General features: G+C 49.8%; 8 protein-coding genes across 8 annotated transcripts; 4 read left to right on the top strand and 4 right to left on the bottom strand.

Moving 5' to 3' along the window:
• Nucleotides 1–1087: 1087 nt before the first annotated feature.
• On the top strand, nucleotides 1088–1906 carry VFPPC_18185 (hypothetical protein; the record flags this gene model as incomplete). The annotated part of the gene is made up of 1 exon (XM_022429836.1): nucleotides 1088–1906. The coding sequence occupies one exon, from the start codon at nucleotides 1088–1090 to the stop codon at nucleotides 1904–1906; it is 819 nt and encodes a 272-aa protein (XP_022284838.1).
• Nucleotides 1907–3500: 1594 nt separating this feature from the next.
• Nucleotides 3501–3973, top strand: VFPPC_14946 (hypothetical protein; the record flags this gene model as incomplete). The annotated part of the gene is made up of 2 exons (XM_022428942.1): nucleotides 3501–3507; nucleotides 3570–3973. The coding sequence occupies 2 exons, from the start codon at nucleotides 3501–3503 to the stop codon at nucleotides 3971–3973; spliced, it is 411 nt and encodes a 136-aa protein (XP_022283948.1).
• Nucleotides 3974–4360: 387 nt separating this feature from the next.
• VFPPC_14945 (chaperone protein HSP31) lies at nucleotides 4361–5309 on the bottom strand (the record flags this gene model as incomplete). Its single annotated transcript, XM_018292710.1, has 5 exons — nucleotides 4361–4485; nucleotides 4541–4722; nucleotides 4778–4893; nucleotides 4968–5188; nucleotides 5243–5309. 5 exons carry the CDS (start codon nucleotides 5307–5309, stop codon nucleotides 4361–4363), a joined length of 711 nt encoding a protein of 236 aa, XP_018136506.1.
• A 285-nt stretch (nucleotides 5310–5594) lies between these two features.
• Nucleotides 5595–7988, top strand: VFPPC_11663 (C6 transcription factor; the record flags this gene model as incomplete). Its single annotated transcript, XM_022428773.1, has 6 exons — nucleotides 5595–5783; nucleotides 5861–5980; nucleotides 6035–6211; nucleotides 6278–6714; nucleotides 6767–7662; nucleotides 7726–7988. The coding sequence occupies 6 exons, from the start codon at nucleotides 5595–5597 to the stop codon at nucleotides 7986–7988; spliced, it is 2082 nt and encodes a 693-aa protein (XP_022283947.1).
• Nucleotides 7989–9193: 1205 nt separating this feature from the next.
• Nucleotides 9194–9511, bottom strand: VFPPC_18186 (hypothetical protein; the record flags this gene model as incomplete). The annotated part of the gene is made up of 1 exon (XM_022429837.1): nucleotides 9194–9511. The coding sequence occupies one exon, from the start codon at nucleotides 9509–9511 to the stop codon at nucleotides 9194–9196; it is 318 nt and encodes a 105-aa protein (XP_022284839.1).
• A 684-nt stretch (nucleotides 9512–10195) lies between these two features.
• Nucleotides 10196–12498, top strand: VFPPC_14944 (protein kinase; the record flags this gene model as incomplete). The annotated part of the gene is made up of 2 exons (XM_018292709.1): nucleotides 10196–10365; nucleotides 10419–12498. 2 exons carry the CDS (start codon nucleotides 10196–10198, stop codon nucleotides 12496–12498), a joined length of 2250 nt encoding a protein of 749 aa, XP_018136504.1.
• Nucleotides 12499–13063: 565 nt separating this feature from the next.
• Nucleotides 13064–14422, bottom strand: VFPPC_11662 (amine oxidase; the record flags this gene model as incomplete). The annotated part of the gene is made up of 1 exon (XM_018289781.1): nucleotides 13064–14422. One exon carries the CDS (start codon nucleotides 14420–14422, stop codon nucleotides 13064–13066), a length of 1359 nt encoding a protein of 452 aa, XP_018136503.1.
• Nucleotides 14423–19139: 4717 nt separating this feature from the next.
• VFPPC_11660 (RTA1 like protein) lies at nucleotides 19140–20110 on the bottom strand (the record flags this gene model as incomplete). Its single annotated transcript, XM_018289780.1, has 2 exons — nucleotides 19140–19999; nucleotides 20083–20110. 2 exons carry the CDS (start codon nucleotides 20108–20110, stop codon nucleotides 19140–19142), a joined length of 888 nt encoding a protein of 295 aa, XP_018136502.1.
• Nucleotides 20111–21051: the final 941 nt, after the last annotated feature.

The following is a 21051-nucleotide window of genomic DNA, read 5'->3' on the forward strand; positions in this document are numbered from 1 at the left end:
AGGGGTGCCCCGAGAAAAGAACGAACAAGTCGAGTTGCATTGCGAGATGAGGAGCACAACACCATGGGAGTATCGTGAGACTGACCGCGTTGTGGTCGGAGTACTGTATGGGATCTGGCTTCATCTTGCATGGTTTGCAGCCGGATCAGGCAGGTCGGGGACCAGACCACCCACTGTGTAACCTAAACTGGCTGGGTTTCAATTCTTTTCAGTTCAACTCTCAAGTGCACAGGATCTAGCACGTTGCGTCTTGGGACCAGAATACTCCGTACGTAAAGCAGAATCAACCTTCTGGCACGAATTGTTGGCATGAGGAGTCGGGACCAACCCCAGATAAGAATGTATCTTGGCTGTGAAGCGAAAGGGGGTGGAAATAACTTGGAGGGGGGGAGCGGCTACACCGGTCACCGAGCTGACTCCCACCAACCTTTCACGATAGCACAGTCCACACAACGCAGATGGCACCAACCTGGCTTCTTTGCACCCCAGAACAGAAAAGTGCAGAGTACGGAGTACTGTAAGATTAGATGCATCTGCCTGGTACGTGGCATTCTTCGGGAACCAGTCGTCTGCTCTTCATCTCGTTGTTTCACGTCCATTGTTCCCCGACGCATGGACTTTCCCCTTCCCCCTCTCGCCTGCCAGCTGCCAGGAAGAGCACAGGGCGGTTTATGCCCCTGGTACTCAACACCCCCGGACTTTTTGGGTGAAATTTCTATTTGTGATGTGATCCTTACGATGCACGATGGGGTCCTGAATTAACAATACGGTTAACACACGACACAAGACACAAGAAATAGTCTTGTTCAGACCCGGTGGACCATTCTGGATTCAAAAACGTAATAAATTACCAAGCGGAGGCATGTCTTGCTTCAACTGTGGTCTGGTCTGCGTTGTTTGGGCCTTGTTCCTCCTGTGTTCATGCTGTGTCACGTGAATTACTTGCATCGGAGCACGGAGCAGAAAATGGAGTAGAAGCAGAGCGTTGGTTATTCGTTACCAAGCAAGAAGCGAGGTCGAAATTCATGGCTACTTATGGTGTTGATACAGTACTGTACAGAATGTTTGAAATGTGTGTGATTTGATTATGAATCGCCAGAGGGTGTGTGGCGACAGCGCGCAACTCAGCTCTGTTCTGTCATTCTTTGCTCACCAGACCTGCTCAGTCACAGTCCCCTCCGTAAAGGCAAATGACCCGCACCCAGCCACTGCCGGTAAGGCCGAAAGTCGGACCCCGAACCCACAATGGGCTTTAGAAGGAATGGAGCCCCTTCGCATCGCGTCGGAAGCACTAAAAGTGTTCCCAAGACAGGACAGATTGACAGGGAGCAGGGAGGGAGCAGGAAAAAAATATCCTGTTCCGTCCTGTCGATTGATAATGGGATTTGTGGGCGACGCTGATTTGCAACATCTTCCTTGCTCCCAGGAACTGGGATCATGCAGCCGACTCCCATCGCATCCCGCAGTCTCCACAGAGGACCGACCGTCTTGGAGATGGCATGGGTTGGATGGTTGGAGGGCAAGAGCAGGCAAATGGATGTCTAATGCCAAGATGGTGCGTGGATGCGTGGACAAGCTTTTGCTATCACGCAACCACCCGTCAAGTGACAAGGATCGCGATTGGAACCAGCACCCTTGGGTCAGACTTTCTTCAAAAACTCTCGTCTATACCTGGCGCTGGCTGTCGTCGGCCCCGAGTCCTGTGGCGGCGTTTGCATCTGGAGTTGCTGGAGTTGCTGCGTGGCCTGATGCAGATCCAAACCGACGTCGGAGCGTCTCGACGTACCCAATCGGTCTGCCACGGGCTAAGCCCACCACGTCTTGGACACCCCCATATGCAAGCCCAAACAACAATCCAAGCTTGGCTGTGCGTCCGGCTGTTGACAGCGAAAACCTATCTGCATGATGCAGCCGAAAGTCGGCCGCTTGTTAGCCAAGCGTCTCATTTGCGTTTGCATTTGTGATGGCGGACGCCTGCCACGTAATAAAAAATAAAAACCCCGGCGCTTGCCATCTTTCGTAAGGCCTTTGATCCAAAACTGCTGTCGACAAACGCAGGACTTGGACCTCTGACCTCTGACCTCTGACCTCCGCACTACAAGATTGACGCCAGAGAACAAAGAGACAAGGATGGATGACAAAGTCGACTGCGACTGGAGAACAAAAGGGAAACGAAAGCGTCATTGAAGTCGGGGAAAATTAAGCGTCATCTTGACAAGAGGGTAAATGTGGGTTTTTGGTAACGCGGTCGGAGTGTTATATCCGGACTGCTTGCTCACTTGACTTGAGGCTCAAGATGCTCCATCTGTGCAACAAAACGGATGATGAAGTTGAAGAACGAAATTCCACTTACGCCATAAAGAAAACGCACCCGCAACGCTAAGAGTTGCAACTGTCGTCGAAAACATGTCGCTGCAACCACGATACCGATCTACGGTGCTTTCCAGCCCCAGTGCAACGAAGCTCCAAAAGCTGGTCTTGGCCCCCATCCGGAAGCCTTCGCGGATCCCGCCCTGCATTGCGTGATAGTTTTTGGATTTGTGATAGAAGTACCATCCCGTCGTAGTGTCGGGCATCTTGTGTGCGTGCTCTGCTCTAAACCGCAGCTGGGACATCTGCCCGCCCTGCATGGCACCAAGCGTAAAGCCAATGACCCCCGACGATACTGTCCCGAGCAGGATGCGAGCTGGTGTTGCAATTGATAGCCGGGGGTATGGGTCTGATGGAAATGCATCATGATTTTGGTGCAACGACGGCGAAGGTGTGGTTGTAGAGCTCGTCGCCACAGTCATATCTGTAGATGTTGGGCGATCCATGACGGGGACGTGTGTCGCCTGCTTTGGGACGACCAGACGGCGCGCACAGTTTGGTAATAATCAAGGCTGATCGCCCCCTCCCCAAAGCAAGAATGCAGTCCCGTGGAATGTTGGCCTGTCCTTGTTCTGTTTCTTGTGATGTTTTTGGGTTTCCCTTTGTTCGGGTGTCCCCTATCAACTTGCTTATCACCTCGCCTCGTCGATCGGTTGACAAAGATTGAAATGAGCTTGGCTTATCTAGAGCGAATGACGTGAACGATCGCAGTTGTCGAACAAAGAACGATCAAGATCAAGGAGGCCCCGAGGCTATGCGAACGCGTGCATGCGGAGTTGGTTGGCGACCAGCAAAGGGCGAGACAGGACGCTGTGCGTTGGGCGTCAATGTCGATGTCGTCCAAGGAGATGCATCAAGCTTTTGTTCTTGACTTGACGTTTTTTTCGTCGCCTGCAATCGCCTGAAATTCAACGTCCCTGGCCGGAGCGGAGCTTCCAAATACCGTGCCACGTGCCCCACACACGGCTTGAGCCGCACAGTGCTTCCCAGGAATGTTTGCTCTGCAAATCACGTGATGTTGGTTTCCATGCACTCCGTGAGCGCTTCACGGGTGCTTGTGAAGCAGCAGTGAGATGAGCAACATTGTCAACGGCTTCCAACTACACTGAGCGCATATTTCAGACGCAGCAATGGCATGTTACCGTAATAAACTACTATTTGATACTGATGAAGCTAATACCAGACACAGAGTACCGTAGATGATGGCCACATCTCGCTGCGGCTCAAGCACGGCATTCACACAATCTACATGTTTGCAGATGCGCACGCGCCCATGTCTGAAGTTACGCAGGAGCTGGTTGAACTTTTGAGAGAACGGTACCCAGACGGGCTCACCACGGCTATTGCACCACCCAAGACCATGACAGTCCCTTCAGACCCCAAACTCGCCTACGCGGTTCTCAACGTCCCCAATGACCCTTCACGGGGATGGAAGAGAATCAAGACAGGCGAGGACGAAGTCAACACACCGACAAAATCCGGGCTAAAGAACAACAGCATCGTTGCTTTTACGTTTATTTCAGACGATCAAGACGAGGACGACGTGTTATTCGAGGTGGAATGGCCAAAGGACGACGACGAAATGTACGAGCAAGCGGGGTGAAATCTGTGCCGTAATTTTCGTTACGACATCGCAACCACCACAGCCCGCAGAATTCCTGCCGAAAAAAACTCTGCAAGGCAACCAGCCTAGCTTCACGACAATAACAAACCCCCCTCCGATATAGGATGGGGTAAGTTTGAATGGACTGCGGCTATCGACGCAACGCGCAAGACGGGGTCAATGGGGTTCACAATAAGGCATTTTAAGCCACACCCCACCACCGGCACTGGCTTTTCTTGCTGCTCATATGATGTGGTGGAGATGGTGGAATGGGTTCAAGCTTAATTCAGAGTGGAAATACGGAGTAAAAACTACATAATACAATCTTGATTCATGCTGCTCACTGGCCCTTGCGTGGAAGTTTCTGCTGTGGATGACGGTGGGCGTTTAAAGCGTGCGAAACACCTTGAGAACCTCTTCAGCCGTGGCGGTAGCACTAGCTGGGTTGGCGCCGGTAACAATACGTCCGTCTGAGATGGCAAAAGCATCCCATGGCCCTGGAGGTGAAACATCTGCGCAGATATTAGCTTTCTTGGTTCGGTGTTGCTGTCATGCGCTATGGCTTACATGTTGCTCCTGCGCTGGCGGCTGACGACTCAATCGTGGGCCGGTCCCAGCTCTTGATGGTGTCTAGGACGCCTTCCTCCTCTTCACCCCGCGTGGTGAAACCTGTAACTTTTTTACCAGAAATAATGGACTTGGAAGTAGATGGGTCAATAATCCCCGGGAAGATTGCACCACCATGGCATCTGGCAGAAAGGAACTGTCAACTTTGAACCAGAAGTAGTCTAGGGTAGCACTTACACTGCGGAGATGATTGCACCATTGCTGTACATCTTTGCGGCAATGGATTGCAAGCCCTTTGCATTGGGATAATCGATCAGCGAAGCATGGCCAGCTGAGGCGAAGAAGATGGTATACTAAAGTTACTTTGGTTAGCTGTGTCCCGTCATCAACTGTGGTACTGTTTGGGTTGGAACATCTACAAACACACCTGAGCGGGGTCAATATCGCTGGGCTTCAGAAGTTTATCCAACTTGGATCGAAACTCGCTGGTATGATCTTCCCAGATAGCCCGTTCCTCGTCAGACAGCCAATCTTTCTGCTGCGACAGCCAGTCAGGCTGATAGGTGCCCGTCTCAGACACAAGATCAACCTCGAACCCAAACTTGCGGAACACCTCAAATGGATGGAGGGCCTCGGTGATGAAGAGACCTGCGTGGAGGTGAGCAATTTGAATGTAGGTATGGCAAGGTTTTGGTCACATACCAGTTTCTTTGCCGTCCGGATACAACGGAGCGTGGGCGGAAGTAATGGCGATGAGGGCCTTTGTCATTTTGGGAGGTGGGGGGTGATGCAATGTTGAAAGCTTACTGAGTTGTTGTAGTGACGGCTGTGTGTCTGAATGGAGATGAATATTTGATTACGATTTTGCACCTGGGATTCACTCTGACATTTATATCTTGATTCACAGTCCGATTCCCTCGGTCTGAGATGGTGAAGATGGTGGTTGATTTGACAGATCGGGCAGGTGGGGCATGAAAAGTTGTGGATCAAGATTATCAACTCCGACGGAAGCACTTTGAGTTTAGGATTGATTTGTCGACATGTAGTCTTCCAAATGTCAGCTCCGTCGGAGGCATGGAGTTGTGTTTTGTGCCATCTTACAGCATCAGTAACTTATGAACCGAACAAGGAAGCGCCAGAAGGTGAATACGGCCTGCCAGAGATGCCGGCAGCGCAAACTAGGAGTATGGCCATGGTTCTCGGGATGCGGTTGAGGACTGGGCTAATTGAAGGCTTGAACAGTGTGATGCGACACGACCCTGCGTCCACTGCCTCCGAGCTGATGTAGAATGCATCCCTCGTCTGATAGACACGCGGCAGCAACATTCTTCGACGACGTCCACACACGCGGAATCTTTAGCCAACGATGCGGGAAGCAGACCCTCTGTTGAGGCCACGGCCGTGCTGCCGGAGAGCAGTATCGTGGATTTGAGCACCATGGTGAGACGGCAGTGAAAACAGCTGCGCGCGCAAGGCTAACTGTACCAAACGCAGATATTCTCCAAGATGAGCCGAGATCGCGGTATGGATCATGATACGTCGGCATTGCCAGGCGGACACAAGATTGCACACTTCCAACACCTCCGGGGTCGACATTGGCGCCAGATTGTCGAATGGCAACTTCCACCTGATGATGTGCTTGAAAAGCTTGTCGACCAGTTCTTTGCATCTGTCAATTGGTTCATGATGGCAAGTACCACTTGCTCCGTATTGAAACACAGCTAATCTGTGCAACAGGTGTTTCATGAACGGTCATTCCGCCAGATGTATGCTAACCTTGTTGCTTCCGAACAAGTCTCTTACCACGAGGAAAACTTCCTGTGGTTAAGCATGTTGGTTGTTGGTCTTGGGGCTCATTATTCTTCAATATCCCCATCTGCGGAACAGACTGATCTCAACTTGCAGCAACTATCTCAAACGCTCCTAACCAGCATTGAGCTCCGATACCTGCAAATTATCGGCTGCTCAACTTTGGAAGCGGTTCAGATATGCGTCCTACTGGGAAGTTTTCATCTCTTCAATGGCCGACCAAATGCTGCCTTGGGAATACTAGGAAGCGGCGTCAAAATTGCCCAGATCATCGGGTTGCATCGTGAATCAATGTGGAGAGGTGTGTCGAGTGTGGCCAGGGAGGCGCGGCGACGAACATGGTGGGCTTTGGAGGTGTTTGATAAGTAAGTTAGGCGCGTATTCCTTGCGACTGTATTGATGGCTGAACCGGTGTAGGTATGCGGCTATTGCTTTCGGACGGCCATGCAGTATTGACGATTCCGACTGCGATGTTGCCATGGTGTCCGAGCCTAGAGCCGAGACGGAGCCGTTGCTTCTGTATCACCAGTGGAAGTTTCGACTGTATAGAATCATGGGACCTTTCCTCGGCCGGCGGCTGCAAACTAATCGGCTCGAAAACGTCAGTTCTATACACCGTCAATTATCGCAGTGGCGAGAGGAAGTGCCGGCGGCCCTGAGAATAGAGACCCACGAAACGACGTCTGAACGGCTATCGCTGCTGGAAATGCAAGCTCTGTCTCTACAACTCACCTATGACAATCTTCAAATTATCCTACACCGTAGCGCAGCATTCCACATGACGGATGATGCAAAGAATGCCGAAAGCACAGGCATTACAAATCCCTTCTCCCACCAGCAGTTATTTGAGTCTGCCATACGGACATCGGAGCTGTACAAATATTCGCATGCGTTGCAAGAATGTCGGAGGACACATGCCAATATGCATATCGGAATCACGCTTTTCACGGCTGGAGTTGTTCTGTGCGCGATTTGCCTCTTTCAACCTATGTCCGAGGTCAGTCAAAAGGCCAAGACTGGTATCATGCGTATCATTCGGATCTGCCAGGACAACTCGTCTGCGCAACATCTCGTCTCGGTGCAGTGTGTCAAGATTTTGGAAGGGTTGGTTGCGGCTGTTTTGCAGCTCGAGAATCAGGTCATAACAGGGAGATCGACGGATTCTGTTGCTACTATGGAGATCCAAAGGGACAGATCTGAGGGCCGAGGTGAGAGTCCTGAAGCTACTTCTCTCGGACCGGATGCGACAGGTAGCTCTACTGTTCATGGTTTGGGTAGACGAGATGACCGCGCATTGGACCCCCTGCAAGAAGGTATGTATCCATCAGAGTTTTGTTGGCCGCGAAAATGAGACATGCTGACGAGGTCTTTATTAGTATTCGCTCGTCATGTACAAAGGTCTTTTCCTCCAAGGGATTCGCAAGGGGACTTGCCGACAAGGGATGGAGCTGTTGGCCAACAAGAGCCACAGGACTCGGAGTTGGCACCCGACCAAGTATTAGATCCGGCGATGGGATTCGATTGGAATGGCGATTTGTCTCTGCTGATGGACTCCGGACTTGGAGATGCTAGCCAGTTGTGGCTTTGGGCGGATTCGTTGAATTTTGACTCGTTCACGGAATCTAACGAGGGAAGATGAGCCGCAGATTCAGATGTGAGGGCAATTGCATGTGAGCCTTTGTCATGCTAGATATAAGCAGCCAGCTACCAGCATGCAGATGCCCTCTGCCCTCCATTGCTGTCTCAACTGGTTGCCCTTGAGGAAACTGAGCGGCCGATGTTTGGGCAGGAAGCACCAGACACAAACCAGACCAGACGCATTTGCTGCTTTCCAGACTCAAACGTGAAGATGTGTCAGGTGACTGGATGGACTTCATCATCCCCTTTTTGGGCTGCCGCGCGACTTCAAAGAAACACATCCTTGTTCTCTGTGCTCTGACGCAACGAAAGGTTGATGCCAGCTTCGTCTCGCACGACCATACGAAATGTCCAATGCGTCGCATGCAGCCTTGCCATTCTTTGATGCCGATTTTGGACCACTGGCCTTCACTGGTGGCCCGTGACGCAATGCTCCAGCTGTGGCTAGAAGTCCTGCATCATGGCTACCTGCCCCTCAACAACAGTATGAAAATGGCGTGAAATCGGATACCAGGCGTGAAATGAAGCCAATAAAGCCACTGGCATTGCTTCCAGGCCGGAGTGTTAGGATATTAGCATTGGATGTGGGCGGTGCTGGATCCTCTCGACGTTGGTCCTGTTGCGAAACGTCATGCATCCATGGTGCCGGAACGACATCGATCACCTAGGGCCGCCACTTTACCCTTGTCAGAGCTTTGAATAATCGCTGGGTCGGAGTGGGGAGGTGTTGCTGCCATCATGGTCGGGCGATTGATCATGGTGAGTCCCCAGATCGAGTTGGGATCGAACAACTGGGACTAATCGTGAAGCAGAGCATTCATTATTGTCTGCACTGGTTTCAAAAACCCAGCATTACGAAACTTCCCCATCCCATCTAGACCCTATGGGTGTATTTGACACTTTTCGTGACTTTGATACCGTTCTTGCCAAAAGGAAAGGTGAAGATGTCTGTGATATCCGCATGGGGACCCTTATGACCATCCACCGCATCTCACTGCTTTGAACAAATGCCTCGGACGGCTTTACTTCAGTTGTCGGCCGGCGGACATGTTTTCGAGTCTTCACCCATGGCTCTTCCACAGACGTGACTTGATGAGGCATGTATTTCTCAATCAGACAGACCTGGGCCGGCGATATGTGTCGCCACTGATCCATGTGCAGCATGATTATCAGATGAAGTTGTTCACATAGAACCATGCCAACTAATTAAAGCTCCTCCTCAAGAGGATACAACGGCTGCCATGACGGGATGGCCGCCGCTAGTGGATTCGGTGAATCATCGCTCGGGCCTGCACTTACTAGCAGACAAAGGGGAATGGATGTAGTGTCAACGTGTCTTTGATGTCTCGTAAGGCTGTGTCGACATGAAGTTGACGCAGAGTCTTTCTGTTCAGAGGAAGTTGGGAGTGAACTTGGCGCCTCATTCTGTGTTTGACTCCTGTCCAACCGTTCTCGCAGACCTGGTACCACCTCAAACCAAAGCACGGCGGCTACGTTGCTGTCATCATTGCCTAGGAGCTGCATGTTTGGTTGGTGTATGGAGGTCGCGCAGAGAATAGGCTTTCATCGCCACCATGTCAGACCAGACACTTCGGGGTTGTTTGAACAATCAAAATACATTTATCAACGGAATATAATCTATACTATTCCTCTGAATCTGCGGAGCGTTTCCTTTTTCTCTACGGGTCATTTTCTTTGGTAACATTGATTTATCAGCCCGCCCCGCCGCTCTTGGGTACGCAACTTTGGCGCCCAAGGCTATTTGACGCATTGGATACAACAAAGGTAGAACCCGGCTTGGCGTCATGAGGGAAAACGGCTAGGAGCTTTGCATAATTCTTTGTGAGCTTTCAAGAGAAGCTTAGGAAGCGGCGCAGCACCGTCAGAGGCAGCCACGAAATTGGACAAAGAGGGACTGGGAGAAAGATCAACAAAGATTGACAGAGAGAGAAGGAAGAAAGAAGGAAAGGGAAGATCCGTCGGTGTCAACAGTAGTAACAAAAGCAAAACCTCAATTTAGCAGCCTCAAACGAGTCAGGTTCATCATCATCATCATCGGTAGCTGCAGAAGAAGACCGCCCCATCCGCCCCAGCTTTCCCTATTGCTGGACCGACGAATACTTCGCTCCCACCAAGTCGAGTAACACAAACCTAACATCATTTCACAACGGCAAACAAGCAGGTCATACCTGCACCAATTACAGCAAAATGTCCCGCTCGCCATTGCCGACCATTGAGGATGTATCCAATATGAACGATGAACAGCTCGGAAGGTTTATGGAGAAACACCGCCAGCCCAATGGTACAATCGAGCTGCCCGTTACAGATTTGGAAATATTGTCCAAAAGGAAGCGAGAAAGCCTTGCCGAAAGATTGCGGTATGATTTCTTACAAGTCTCCCTAATGATTTCTTCCACTCATGGCTTCTTAGGTCAATAAATACATCATTCGCTTCCAAATCCCGCCCGCTTGATCTTGAGAAACTCGACGCTCTTTTACTTGGTGTGACAAGTAAGGAGGATTCTGCGGCAGACGACCGACCTCATTACGAGAGAGAAAGGCGAACCGAAACACCGGAAGATCCGCGAGAAATTTACAAGCGAGAAGAGACGGGCGCATATAGTGATCTTGTAAATGACGGTGGTCACCCGCTATATCCACTTGATCTTCTGGAATCGATTTCGAAAGACCCCGATGCTTTTCAGGAGACATTGCTGCCTTTTTGGAGATGGCCTCGGTACGAGAAACTATCAGAGATGGATGGCTTTGATATGAAAGAGGTATTACAAAGGCAATGGCACAGGTGGCAGAACTTCCGAAAGTGGCAACTTTATAACAGAGGGGTTTTTGACAACGAAACTGACGAGGAAGATTTTTTAGCTCATGTTGAGGAGACAAAGCGTGACTTTATTGAAGTAGGCTGGGGGAAGTACGCAGCCGAGATTGAGGCTGACCCAGACAGTTTAAAGCATCCCGGCGAGTCGTGGTATTATATCCAAAGACACCGTAACTGGCAGCGACAATACCAGCGGGAACTTGGATGCGAGAGCTTGTTAGATTACGAGAACGCATTAAAGGCACGTTTGACCCGACATGGCTTCAACCGCGCGTTCCAGTTGGCAGAAGACCCCAGGAAACAAGACAAATTAACAACGTGGATTGAATACTTGGGTTTTGAGTACTGGTGGCTCGACCGATATTATGATTCTCTCCGGCGTATAGAGCCAAAACGCGATAAAGATTGGGAGGAGCTAAAGAGCAAAGGAGTCGTGAAGAGTGACGAGACTCCGGAATTCATGCGTACTAGAGCTTCAGCTATAAGGCACGACAGGGAGGAGGACCACGCACGACAGGCTGTGCGAGATGCTGAATCCGAGGCAAAAAATGTCTACCAGAAAACACAGAAGGATCCTGATCGCCTGAGCATTCCGAAGGAACAGCGTGTGCAAATGTTGATGGAGGCCAGTGAAGGGTTGTCAAAGGCGCAAGCAACGCTTGACTTCACCAAGCGGCGGAGCGATCTAATTATCGACTTTGTTCGCAGAAACTTTGACTACGATAACGCGGTGGAAGACGTAGACAACCAAACAAATCTTGTCACATGGGTTGCGGCGGAGGCACATGCAATTGAGGCCGAACAGAAATCTGCATCATTGAAGAGCAGCTCTGAGATGAAGAGGAAAGCGTCAGCCGACGACGTCGGCGCGGTGCACTCAGGCCAGAAGAGACAAAAGTCAACTGCTAAAGGGCATAGCCCACAGTCGAGTGAAGATAAGACCGGTGTCAGGGAAAGGAGAGCTCTACGCAGGCGAAATCAGGCATCAATAGAGGTAAATCGACAAATTCCAGACCAAAATCATAGCATACAGGATGCATCGCCTAACCAGACTAAACAGGCGACACAGACTACTGAGCGGGCGCCTTCAACCGAGGCCGAAGGCAAAGCCAAATCGAGAACCTCCAAGGGCAGTGGGCGGAAGAGGAAAAACGTTGCATTCGAGGATGATTCCCCGGTACAGCGGACCCAAAAGAGGCTGAAGTCAGACTCTCAAAGCTACAGCACGCAAGCCAGCAACTCGAGAGTTGAGCCGACAGATAGGAGAGCCTTGGGCCCGCGAAACCGGGCGACAAGAGACTCCAGTCACCGACCAAATCCAAATCAAACCCAAGATATCCAAGGCGCGAATTCCCGCAGCCACCCATCTGTCCCCAACGTAACACCTCAGGAATCACCCAAGGGACTACGTCGCAGCTCTCGCCTTGCAGCCGCACGTTCTAGATCAAGAACATCAGGAAGCAAGAATCAGGTCGTCGGAGACTTAGGAAGTGAATACTCACAGGTGGAGAAGCTTTTGGAAAAGCGGACTCGCAGGCGAGGCCGTGGCCGCAGTCTGGAGTACCTAGTCAAGTTTAAAGACTACGACGGCTCACATGCAAGTATCAAGTGGGTATCCGCCCGACAACTACCCAAAGTTGCCATGGATAAATTTGATCGACTTGTTGATGAGTGAGATTGCCAGCAAGGCGGTGTAAGTGTATACCTGATCCGGGAAGGGACTTTTACCGCGGGAGGAGTCTAAAAGGATTGTAAGTAGGCCAGGTTGTGTTATACTAGTTGATTAATTAATCTTGTGATTACATGATGCAGTTCAGGGGTGACCTTGGTGAACGTGACCATGTTAGCTTACAAGAGGATGTTTTCGGCCAGCAACCACCGTCATCCTGCAAAGGATGGGTTGTGTTGAAATGGCTACAGGGCCGAACTCTAGTACCCTCAGCGGGCGGTTACGTCCCACGTCTTTGAGAGCATGAAGAATTGACGACGCTCATTAATCTTGATGTATTCTTCCTATACTTTATACCAAACGGGCGCCCAGCAGCTTGCTCCCTGATGTATCAGCTTGTTTATTGTTTCCCCTTCTGGATCCTGATATGACCAAGGAGCATCACACATGGAATCTCATTGACAACGGTGCTCATCCTACAGCCAGCCTCAGCAACGTCCACACGATATCTCGGCAGCATAACTACTTACACACACCTCCCCTTAATACCAATGCTCAAAACACATAAACCTTAAAGCCTCATCCCAATACCTTTATCCTTCGCTAACATGACCCCAACATCACGCGCAGCAAGAGCACCACTTCCCATGGCACCATTAATTGCACCAACATCAATAGTCGCAATATCGCTCCCTGCAAAACACAACCTCCCATCAAAATGCGACTTACGCAACTCTACCGTCCCCTGACCAGTGAAGCCCCCGGGTCTATGCATCATCCACCCACCCTTGGAGAACTCATCGCCCACCCAGTCATGAGCCACCGTATCAACAACCTCAATGCCCGGAACGAAGAGCCGCAACGCCGCCTCCATCACTTTCCTGCGTTGAACTTCATCCGCCGGTATCAGCGCTGCGTCGGCGCACATGCACATTATCACCGTGTCACCTCCTTCCCAGCGCTTCTCAACTCTCGCAGCTGCGAATGGGTGTTTTCCAGCTGGTGCTACTGCTGTGAAAGGGGCAATTTCGCCGCGGACACGCACCCAGACCTTACATGCCATGATGGAGTTTGGCTTTCCGTCGTCTTTGTCGAGCATGGTGCGAATTACTTGCGGGAGAGGGGGGGTGAAGGTGATGTCACGGATCGTGTTGATAGGTACGGCGACAATGGCGGAGCGAGCGTGGATTTGTTGTCCGTCGCGAGCTGTAATCTGTAATTGTGTGCCTTTCCTGGTGATGGATTCTACTGCGGTCGAGAGGCTGATATTGATGCTGGGAAACTCATCTAGCATGGCTTCGAAAAGACCTCTCGTTCCTTTTCCCTGAATATGCCATGTCCCTGCTGTCTCCAGAAGCCCCAAGTAGCTACCAAAGTTAACTGCCGACCCGTACATTAATTGAGCGACGCCATGCTTATCGCAAGAATGGATCATGCTCCCCAAAGCTCCCTCGAGGGCATCCCGCTCGTAGGAGGACAGACCCAGTCCATCAATGGCCTGTTTCAGAGTCTGCGACTCGATGTCGGAGTTATCAACGGCATTTGGTTCAAATGGCATTGGAAAGCGCGCTCTTGCATCTCCAAAGAGTTTGGTTAGTCCAGTCTGAGTTGCTATGGCCCAATCTTCCTCGCTTCCCGAATGAACAACACCATCAGCTAGCCAAAATGTCGTTTCGGAAGGAAGAGGAGGCTGCAGGCTTGTCATGCCATGACGATGTAATTCTCGCCAAACGTGAGGTTGTGTCCAATGCACAAAAGCACCGCCAAGTTCGAGAGTGCCTCCAAAGGCGTTGCCGACGTAGGTGCGTCCGCCGATTCTATCGCGGGCTTCGAGGAGGATGACGGAGTGTCCTGAGGCTGCGAGGTCTCTGGCAGCTGTTATTCCTGCGGGACCGGCTCCTATGATCGCGACGTCGAATTGAGAAGGCATGTTTGGTGTGCGAAGCTAGGAAATAGTCATATCTGGGCGTGTTGCCAGATGGGTGGGTTATCGGCTGCTGGCTCTTATTCAGAAAAAATAAGGATATCGAGATGACTTAGAATGGAAAAATTAAAGTGTCGTATTTGGCTTTTCACATCAGTTTGGGCCGAGGTGTGTGGACTCGTTGATAAAGAGTCAGTTGGAAATGGTTGTCATCGTAGTCGGAGCGGTTCGTCGGCTCCGCGGAGCCGACCAACTCCAACGTGAGCTTGCGCAATCTCTCCGAATTAAGTCCCGTTGTCACTTACACGACTTGGCATCCTATCTTTCTGTGGGACTTTATTGAATGCAAAAAGGTTGCAGCGGCAGATGTACCCACGATCCTACCACAATTCTGACATCGCCGACTCGAAAGTCGAAGGCGTGGGGGAGAGAGTGTGCATCTATGGGCTACCAGCACGGTTTTAAATATGGTATAGTTGTAAGGCTTTTTAGACAAGACTCATAGTCTAAAATTCCTTAATGATCTCAAATTTATGAAGTTAAACCTTTACCAGCTTATTTTTATGAGACCATTTTCCAATAGCAACTACTCTGGGTCTCAGAGTAGTATAGCATACACCAAAGGGTCAGAGACACTGGACGCCATGGGAGATGGAATTCTTTTAGAGAACATTGCAGCAGAGGCTGCCACAACGATGGCGACTAAGCATGAAAGCCGTGCTAGACAGACGTGTACGGGAGGTGACAGAGCAGTTACTGGTCAATTTGTATGAGGAATAGATGCGAGATACTCAATTTTAATACACTATGTAACACAGTGCTCCCAAATAAAGGTAGAGGCATAACAAATAATATAGGAGCAACAGGAACCAGTTCAGGAAGGTTGAGGGAGACTGACGTTGTCTAACTGTGGCGTAAACGCTTAGATCTCCTGCGTTGAACGGCCTTCGATCCCAGAGCTTCCTCAGTGCTTATATCTGACTGTACATCATCAGTCAACGCGCGCCTAACCAAGTCTGTCGTACGTTGTCGCCCGCCGTCAGATTCTTCAGCTTCGTCTGCCGGGGTTGAAGTAGCTATTGACTTTGCCATGTACTTAGTTTAATGCCAGCCAGGGATTAACTAGGAAAATCATGATATTAACTTGCCTTACCTGAAAGCTTGAAAAGAACTTTGGACTGTCAGTTTCATGAAATGACAACACAAGTTGCTCATCCCCCTCATCCCTTGTTCTTGGTCTCTTTCGGGAGTCTCCGCGAGAAGTGGCTTGTCTTTTGTTGGATCTTGACGGCCTTGCTTGACTTTCTGGAGTGATGGGGACTTGTAGATCATTGCAGGCCACTTTTGAAAGCTTTTCGGAATGTAGGGGACCGTAGTCCCAACCGATCTTGTACTGGCTCGCAGCCAAGACATGCACAAACCACAAGGCTAGATTGAAACTCAAGGAGCGATCCTCTGCACTGCTGCTGGGAATGCTTCTTCTTGCTTCCTCGGTCCATGGAACTGCCACGTATTGCATGAGACCGTTATTTCTGAGAGCTGAATTCAGCGTGACGTTGGAGCAGGCGTCCGGATCACCTAAAAACTGTGTGAGAACAGTACTGTTGGAATGAACCCTGCGTCACAAAACAGACTCACGTGGTTTAACCCGGAAAATGAAAGCTTCTTCAGTTGTCAGAATGCAGCCGTATCTACATTCAAACCATACGCAATAAGTATACGCTTGCCTAATTGGCCATGCAGCTTGCTTGTCTGCCATGCCCGATTTCCAAGTCCCATCTTGTTCCAGAAGGGTTTCGAGCACATCAGAACTCCTCCATTTCGTCGAAGATTTGTAGTCCTTTGGTAACCTCTCGATTCGGCTCGTTGGACATGATGAACCATGAGTGTGGCAAGAGACGGTAGCACCGCTATCTGGATAAAATCTGCGGCCCTTACGCATCCCTTTCGTACCAGACTGGGCGAACGAGGTTGTCAGGGAATGTGCTGGACTGGAGCCACCGCAAGTTGGTGTGCTTCTTGTACTTTCACCTGTCTTTCTTTTGTCCTTCGTTGAAGGGTTCCACTTGCAAGTTGGAATTATCTCACCAATAGCTGTCAGGCCAGCCTGGACTATTGGATAGTTCCACAAGGTAATGACATGCTGAGTTTCCGGTTCTTCGGTAACGACACATGGCTCAAAGTAAGGACACGCCGAAAGAAGTGACGCAGTTTGCTGCGCTGCTTCGATTAATCTTCCGTCACTGATTTTGGAAAGAGTTTCGAAGTTGAATTCGTTCCATTTTTCAAGCTGCCGCGGGGACATGCAGCGCTGGGCATTTGTGAGCGAAAAACTAGTCGGTGTTTCGTACTGAATTCGTGGGTTTGTCCACGTCAAAGAATCAAGCACGGATAACGTTCCACTCATCTCGATAGCTGGTGAGAGAAAGACCAATTAGATGCGAGAGGGGGCCTTGGAGATCATAAGTTGTCAGAGTGATGACGACCGTATTATAGCCACTCCTCACTGGAGCCAAGTTCAAGTCTACACAGCCTTGTGTCAACAAAGCATTCTCAAACTGGTCACCCACATCAGATGCAAGACCAACAAGAGGTGTTGGACAGTCAATCTCGATTCGATTGGCCCGCTTACGGACTCAATTCCAGCTCGGTGAAACAGCTTTCTCGATGTGGTTGGTCAGAGACTCCGCTGTTCAGCAGATTTCATGCAGGATGCGGCAAGACGGGATCTCCCTAGTTCCCGACGATGGCGTTGCCCAATTATGTTGCCAGCCTTCTTGTTTCTAGTCGGTTATATTAAAGCAATGCAGACGCTTGTCCAGGCATGTGGTCCAAGGCAGCGAATGCCCAACTGTCCCGAACCGAAGTCGTTACTGTCTTCCCCTCACAACTTGTCAGCTAACCACAAAACAACCATGCCCGAAAAGACAGTCCGCAAGAAACAATCAATCTATCACCCGAAGGAATTGCCTCCTTGCAAAGGCCCCAAGCTACAAGCCTTCCCCAAACACAGCTTTCCAATTGAGTGGCTGGGGCGGATCGATGGGGGAAATGAAAATATAGAGGGTCTTAGTGACTCTGGAAAGCAAGGATACGTCTTCAAGGTTAGGATCGATTCACAGCTTTATGCATTAAAAGTAGTGAGTGCACACACATGCGCGAATATACACAAATCAAAAGGTTTGAGTTTGGATCCCACGCTTATAGCGTTAAGCAGTTTAAGTTCTTTAATCCTGATGACTCGAGGTACTATTGGGATGGCCTTGTTGAAGGACCAGCAGGGAGGCGGCTGGTAGAGCTGCACACTGATCCATTCTACGCTGAGTGCCGAGCATACGGCAGAATCCACCAGGAAAAACAAAGAGGGACTCTTACAAGAGAAGTTGCGATACCATGCTTTGGATTTATCTACCTCGGTGACGAGCATCGGCCGATGCTTGAACAGAGCGGCGTGGATCTAGAAGAAGACTGCTTAGATGATGAACTCAGTCAGCCAGAGGACCACCCGCAGCATCCAAGACCTATCCGTGCCATCGTCAAGAAGCTCGCGTCCTCCAACTCTGGTTTGAATAATAAAGGTAGTGTCGGAAGGATGTTGAAGAGCATCAAGGAGCTAAATAGACTGCAAATTTATAATAAGGATATAAGAAAGGACAATTTCAGAGACGAAAAACTGGTCGATTTTGGGTCCTCTTGGACAGAACCACATTGCTTTATGGGAGATTCCAATATACTAAACGCAACTGATACAAGAATCGGGGACTTGGTCATGTTTGATGAGATGGTTGACATGGAGGGTATTTTTGCACAATGGAGGGCGATGCCGAACTGGCCATATAAAAAGAAGCTCCGGTCACATGCGAAACGGTCCAATAATCGATAATCTAGCAATGACAATGTATGTATGAGTCGAAGGTGTGTTTGTAGGATAGCTGTTCGGCAAAGCATCTTATATATTTGCCTACCCCAAAGTATCATTGCTACGTAAACTTAAAGTACACTAATAATTCAGACGTAATGGCAATGCATTAGAGAAGTCAGCCCCATGCTTTCAGCTGAATTCCAGGTGCCTATCAGCATAGCCGAGAATATTTATGATAATTTTTCATGCAACTCAAAAGCTTATACACAAGTAAGTTGTATGGTTTCTGTTTCTTAATCTCTGATGTAGCGCGTCGAAAGGGAGGTGTGCACGAAATCACGTAATCCTTTTCGAGTATTGGAGGTTCGTAGTACTATTGCTCTTGCTTACAATCTCAGGTCCACTAGGGAGCTATTCAGGGTGGCTCACTGAACGTTTGGAGTCGCTCGGAAACTCTTTTGAGAAAAGGAACTGGGTCGGCCTTGGTTAATGTTCTGTTCTAGGTTGAAATACCTGGACTTTGGAGGGGCGGGGTTATTTTACCACCATACAAGACCAAGGCACAGAACACGAACTCTAGACCAAAGATGATGAATATATAGAGGTGACTTTCGCACAATTGTCTCGTACGGAATACGCAGCTCTTGTATTAATCCATTGATGGAAGGTAACTGCCCTTTCAGAAATCCCATCTAGAAACACCCCAAATTTGGAGGCTTTCTCAAGACGACGCGGATGGACATCCAATCATATGAGGACCAGAATGACATATAATGCTTTACAATGTGATAAGCCGGCATGATACTTGCTAAAATAGATGTTTTCTAGCATAACTGCAATCTCCCAGTACATACAGAGCAGCTACACACCATCCACAGCATGACCCTGAGCGGCCATGACCTTTCTCGGCAGATAACGGCCAGGATGCCACACTGCCAACAGCAACAGTGCCAAAGCCACCGGCGCAAACTCAAGAGTAGCAAAGTACACCTCATTCGTCTGCAGTTTGCTGAACAAACCCTCCGCCGTCTCCGCCAGTCGAAACGCCGTCCGCAGATAAATCAGCACCGTCGCCGCCGCAAAAACAGCCGTAAAGCCCGTCAACCTATGTTTACGGATGTGTTTCCGGGCGCGATATATGAAACTCGCAGCTAGGATGACGAAGGAACCCATGGAGAAGACTTGTGCAGCCAGACCACCTAGTAGGATGTTGTTAGGTGTAGTGGGATCCTTCCTATCTGATTCGGCTTTGCCTATCATCGCAGCGCCTGCTACCTGCAAAATCGTTGCGATTGCATCGGATGTAATAAAGAATGCTAGGATGAACCTCGGCCGTAGGAAGGCATATCTCTGGCCAATTTGGTTGATCATGGCTGAGAGGATGGTGTATATGCCCGCTGCGAGGAACACTGGCGCTGTGACGATGAAGAAGTAGTTGAGCACGAAGTAAATGAGGTGGTATGGATCTTTCTTCGCGGACAAGGAGCGAGCAATATAGCCAATGACTTCGAAGATGAGACCAACGGATGTTGGAATCCACCACCATGTGCGGCTCCGTGCGGTTTGCACCGAGTGGGCGAGCAATAGGACGAAGAACCATACTGCTGCGAATGTGGCGAGGGCAAAGGATGGCGTGTAGCCGTATATGATTATGGGCGTGTCCCATTCCCCGTTGGGGTTTGAGAAGTCGGGGTCGACGTAGCCTTTTATCGGGCGGTTGCCTTAGTTGAGCTCTGAGTTAATATATATGAGATATGCAGAGAAGTTTCGACTTTTCTGCTTGAGTGCTTGGGTGAGGGCATACCTTGCGGATCGCTAGCCCTGACTTCCATCGATCTTTGAGTACTAGCTTATGATCAGAACACAGCAAAGTTGAGAGCTAACAAATTAAGAAAGCTAGTGTGGGACATAAATTGTAAAGATGCACATATCAACCTATTTAACGTTAATGCCAAGCTTTGCATTTAAGTCCGGCCGCTGGACCCTCAACATGCCAGCGAAAAGCAACGGCCTCAATCAACGCCACCAACAGTATTGATCAATGGAATGAATCATTGCTCACTGACTGGCAGAAGCACTCTTGGCGTGTGGACCATTTGGAATCATTAAAAACGTGTTGGGGTTGCCAAAGCGAGCTGAACGGTTCGGACATGGATTCAAGCTAATTCGAAGACGTCATTGGTAGAAGCCCACGATCGGAAGGGACATGATTTTGCGCGACAATCGAAAGGTTGCCTCACTTGGAAGCAACAAATTAGCAGAGAAAAGCATTGCATAGCTGGTATTGTACTACTGTATCCTTTTCTGAGTTAGCATGTACTCAGTGGAAAAGACTATTTTCTGCAACAACCCGTCCCTGGCTGCCTTATCAATCTCAAGTCAGCTGCGCCAAATTAACAGAGTAGACATGACAGCTAGCTTTGACTCTTTTAGAGTGATTTAATACCATTTGGCAATTGAGATAAACCTCGCTGCCGACCTCCAATTTCCACAATCTAAAATACCCAGAATGCGAACCAAGTTATCCTCAACCTAGGCATACAGAAGCCGGCTGGTTTGCTGCTGTCGATGATGAGGAAGAACTCGACATTTCTGAAGCTGCTGAGTTAAGATTCTCTCGGTACTGTTGCTGTAGACATATTCTTCCCTTCCTTCCTTTCCTTCTTCCAAGATAGATCCTCCTCTATGATCCCCTCCGGAAGCCCTGCCGGGGGCCGCCTGCGGCGAGCTTCGGCCTGCGGCCAGTCTCCATGGCACCAACCGAACTAAGTAG

Source organism: Pochonia chlamydosporia (genome assembly GCF_001653235.2).
Source record: "Pochonia chlamydosporia 170 chromosome Unknown PCv3seq00027, whole genome shotgun sequence".
Classification (NCBI taxonomy): domain Eukaryota; kingdom Fungi; phylum Ascomycota; class Sordariomycetes; order Hypocreales; family Clavicipitaceae; genus Pochonia; species Pochonia chlamydosporia.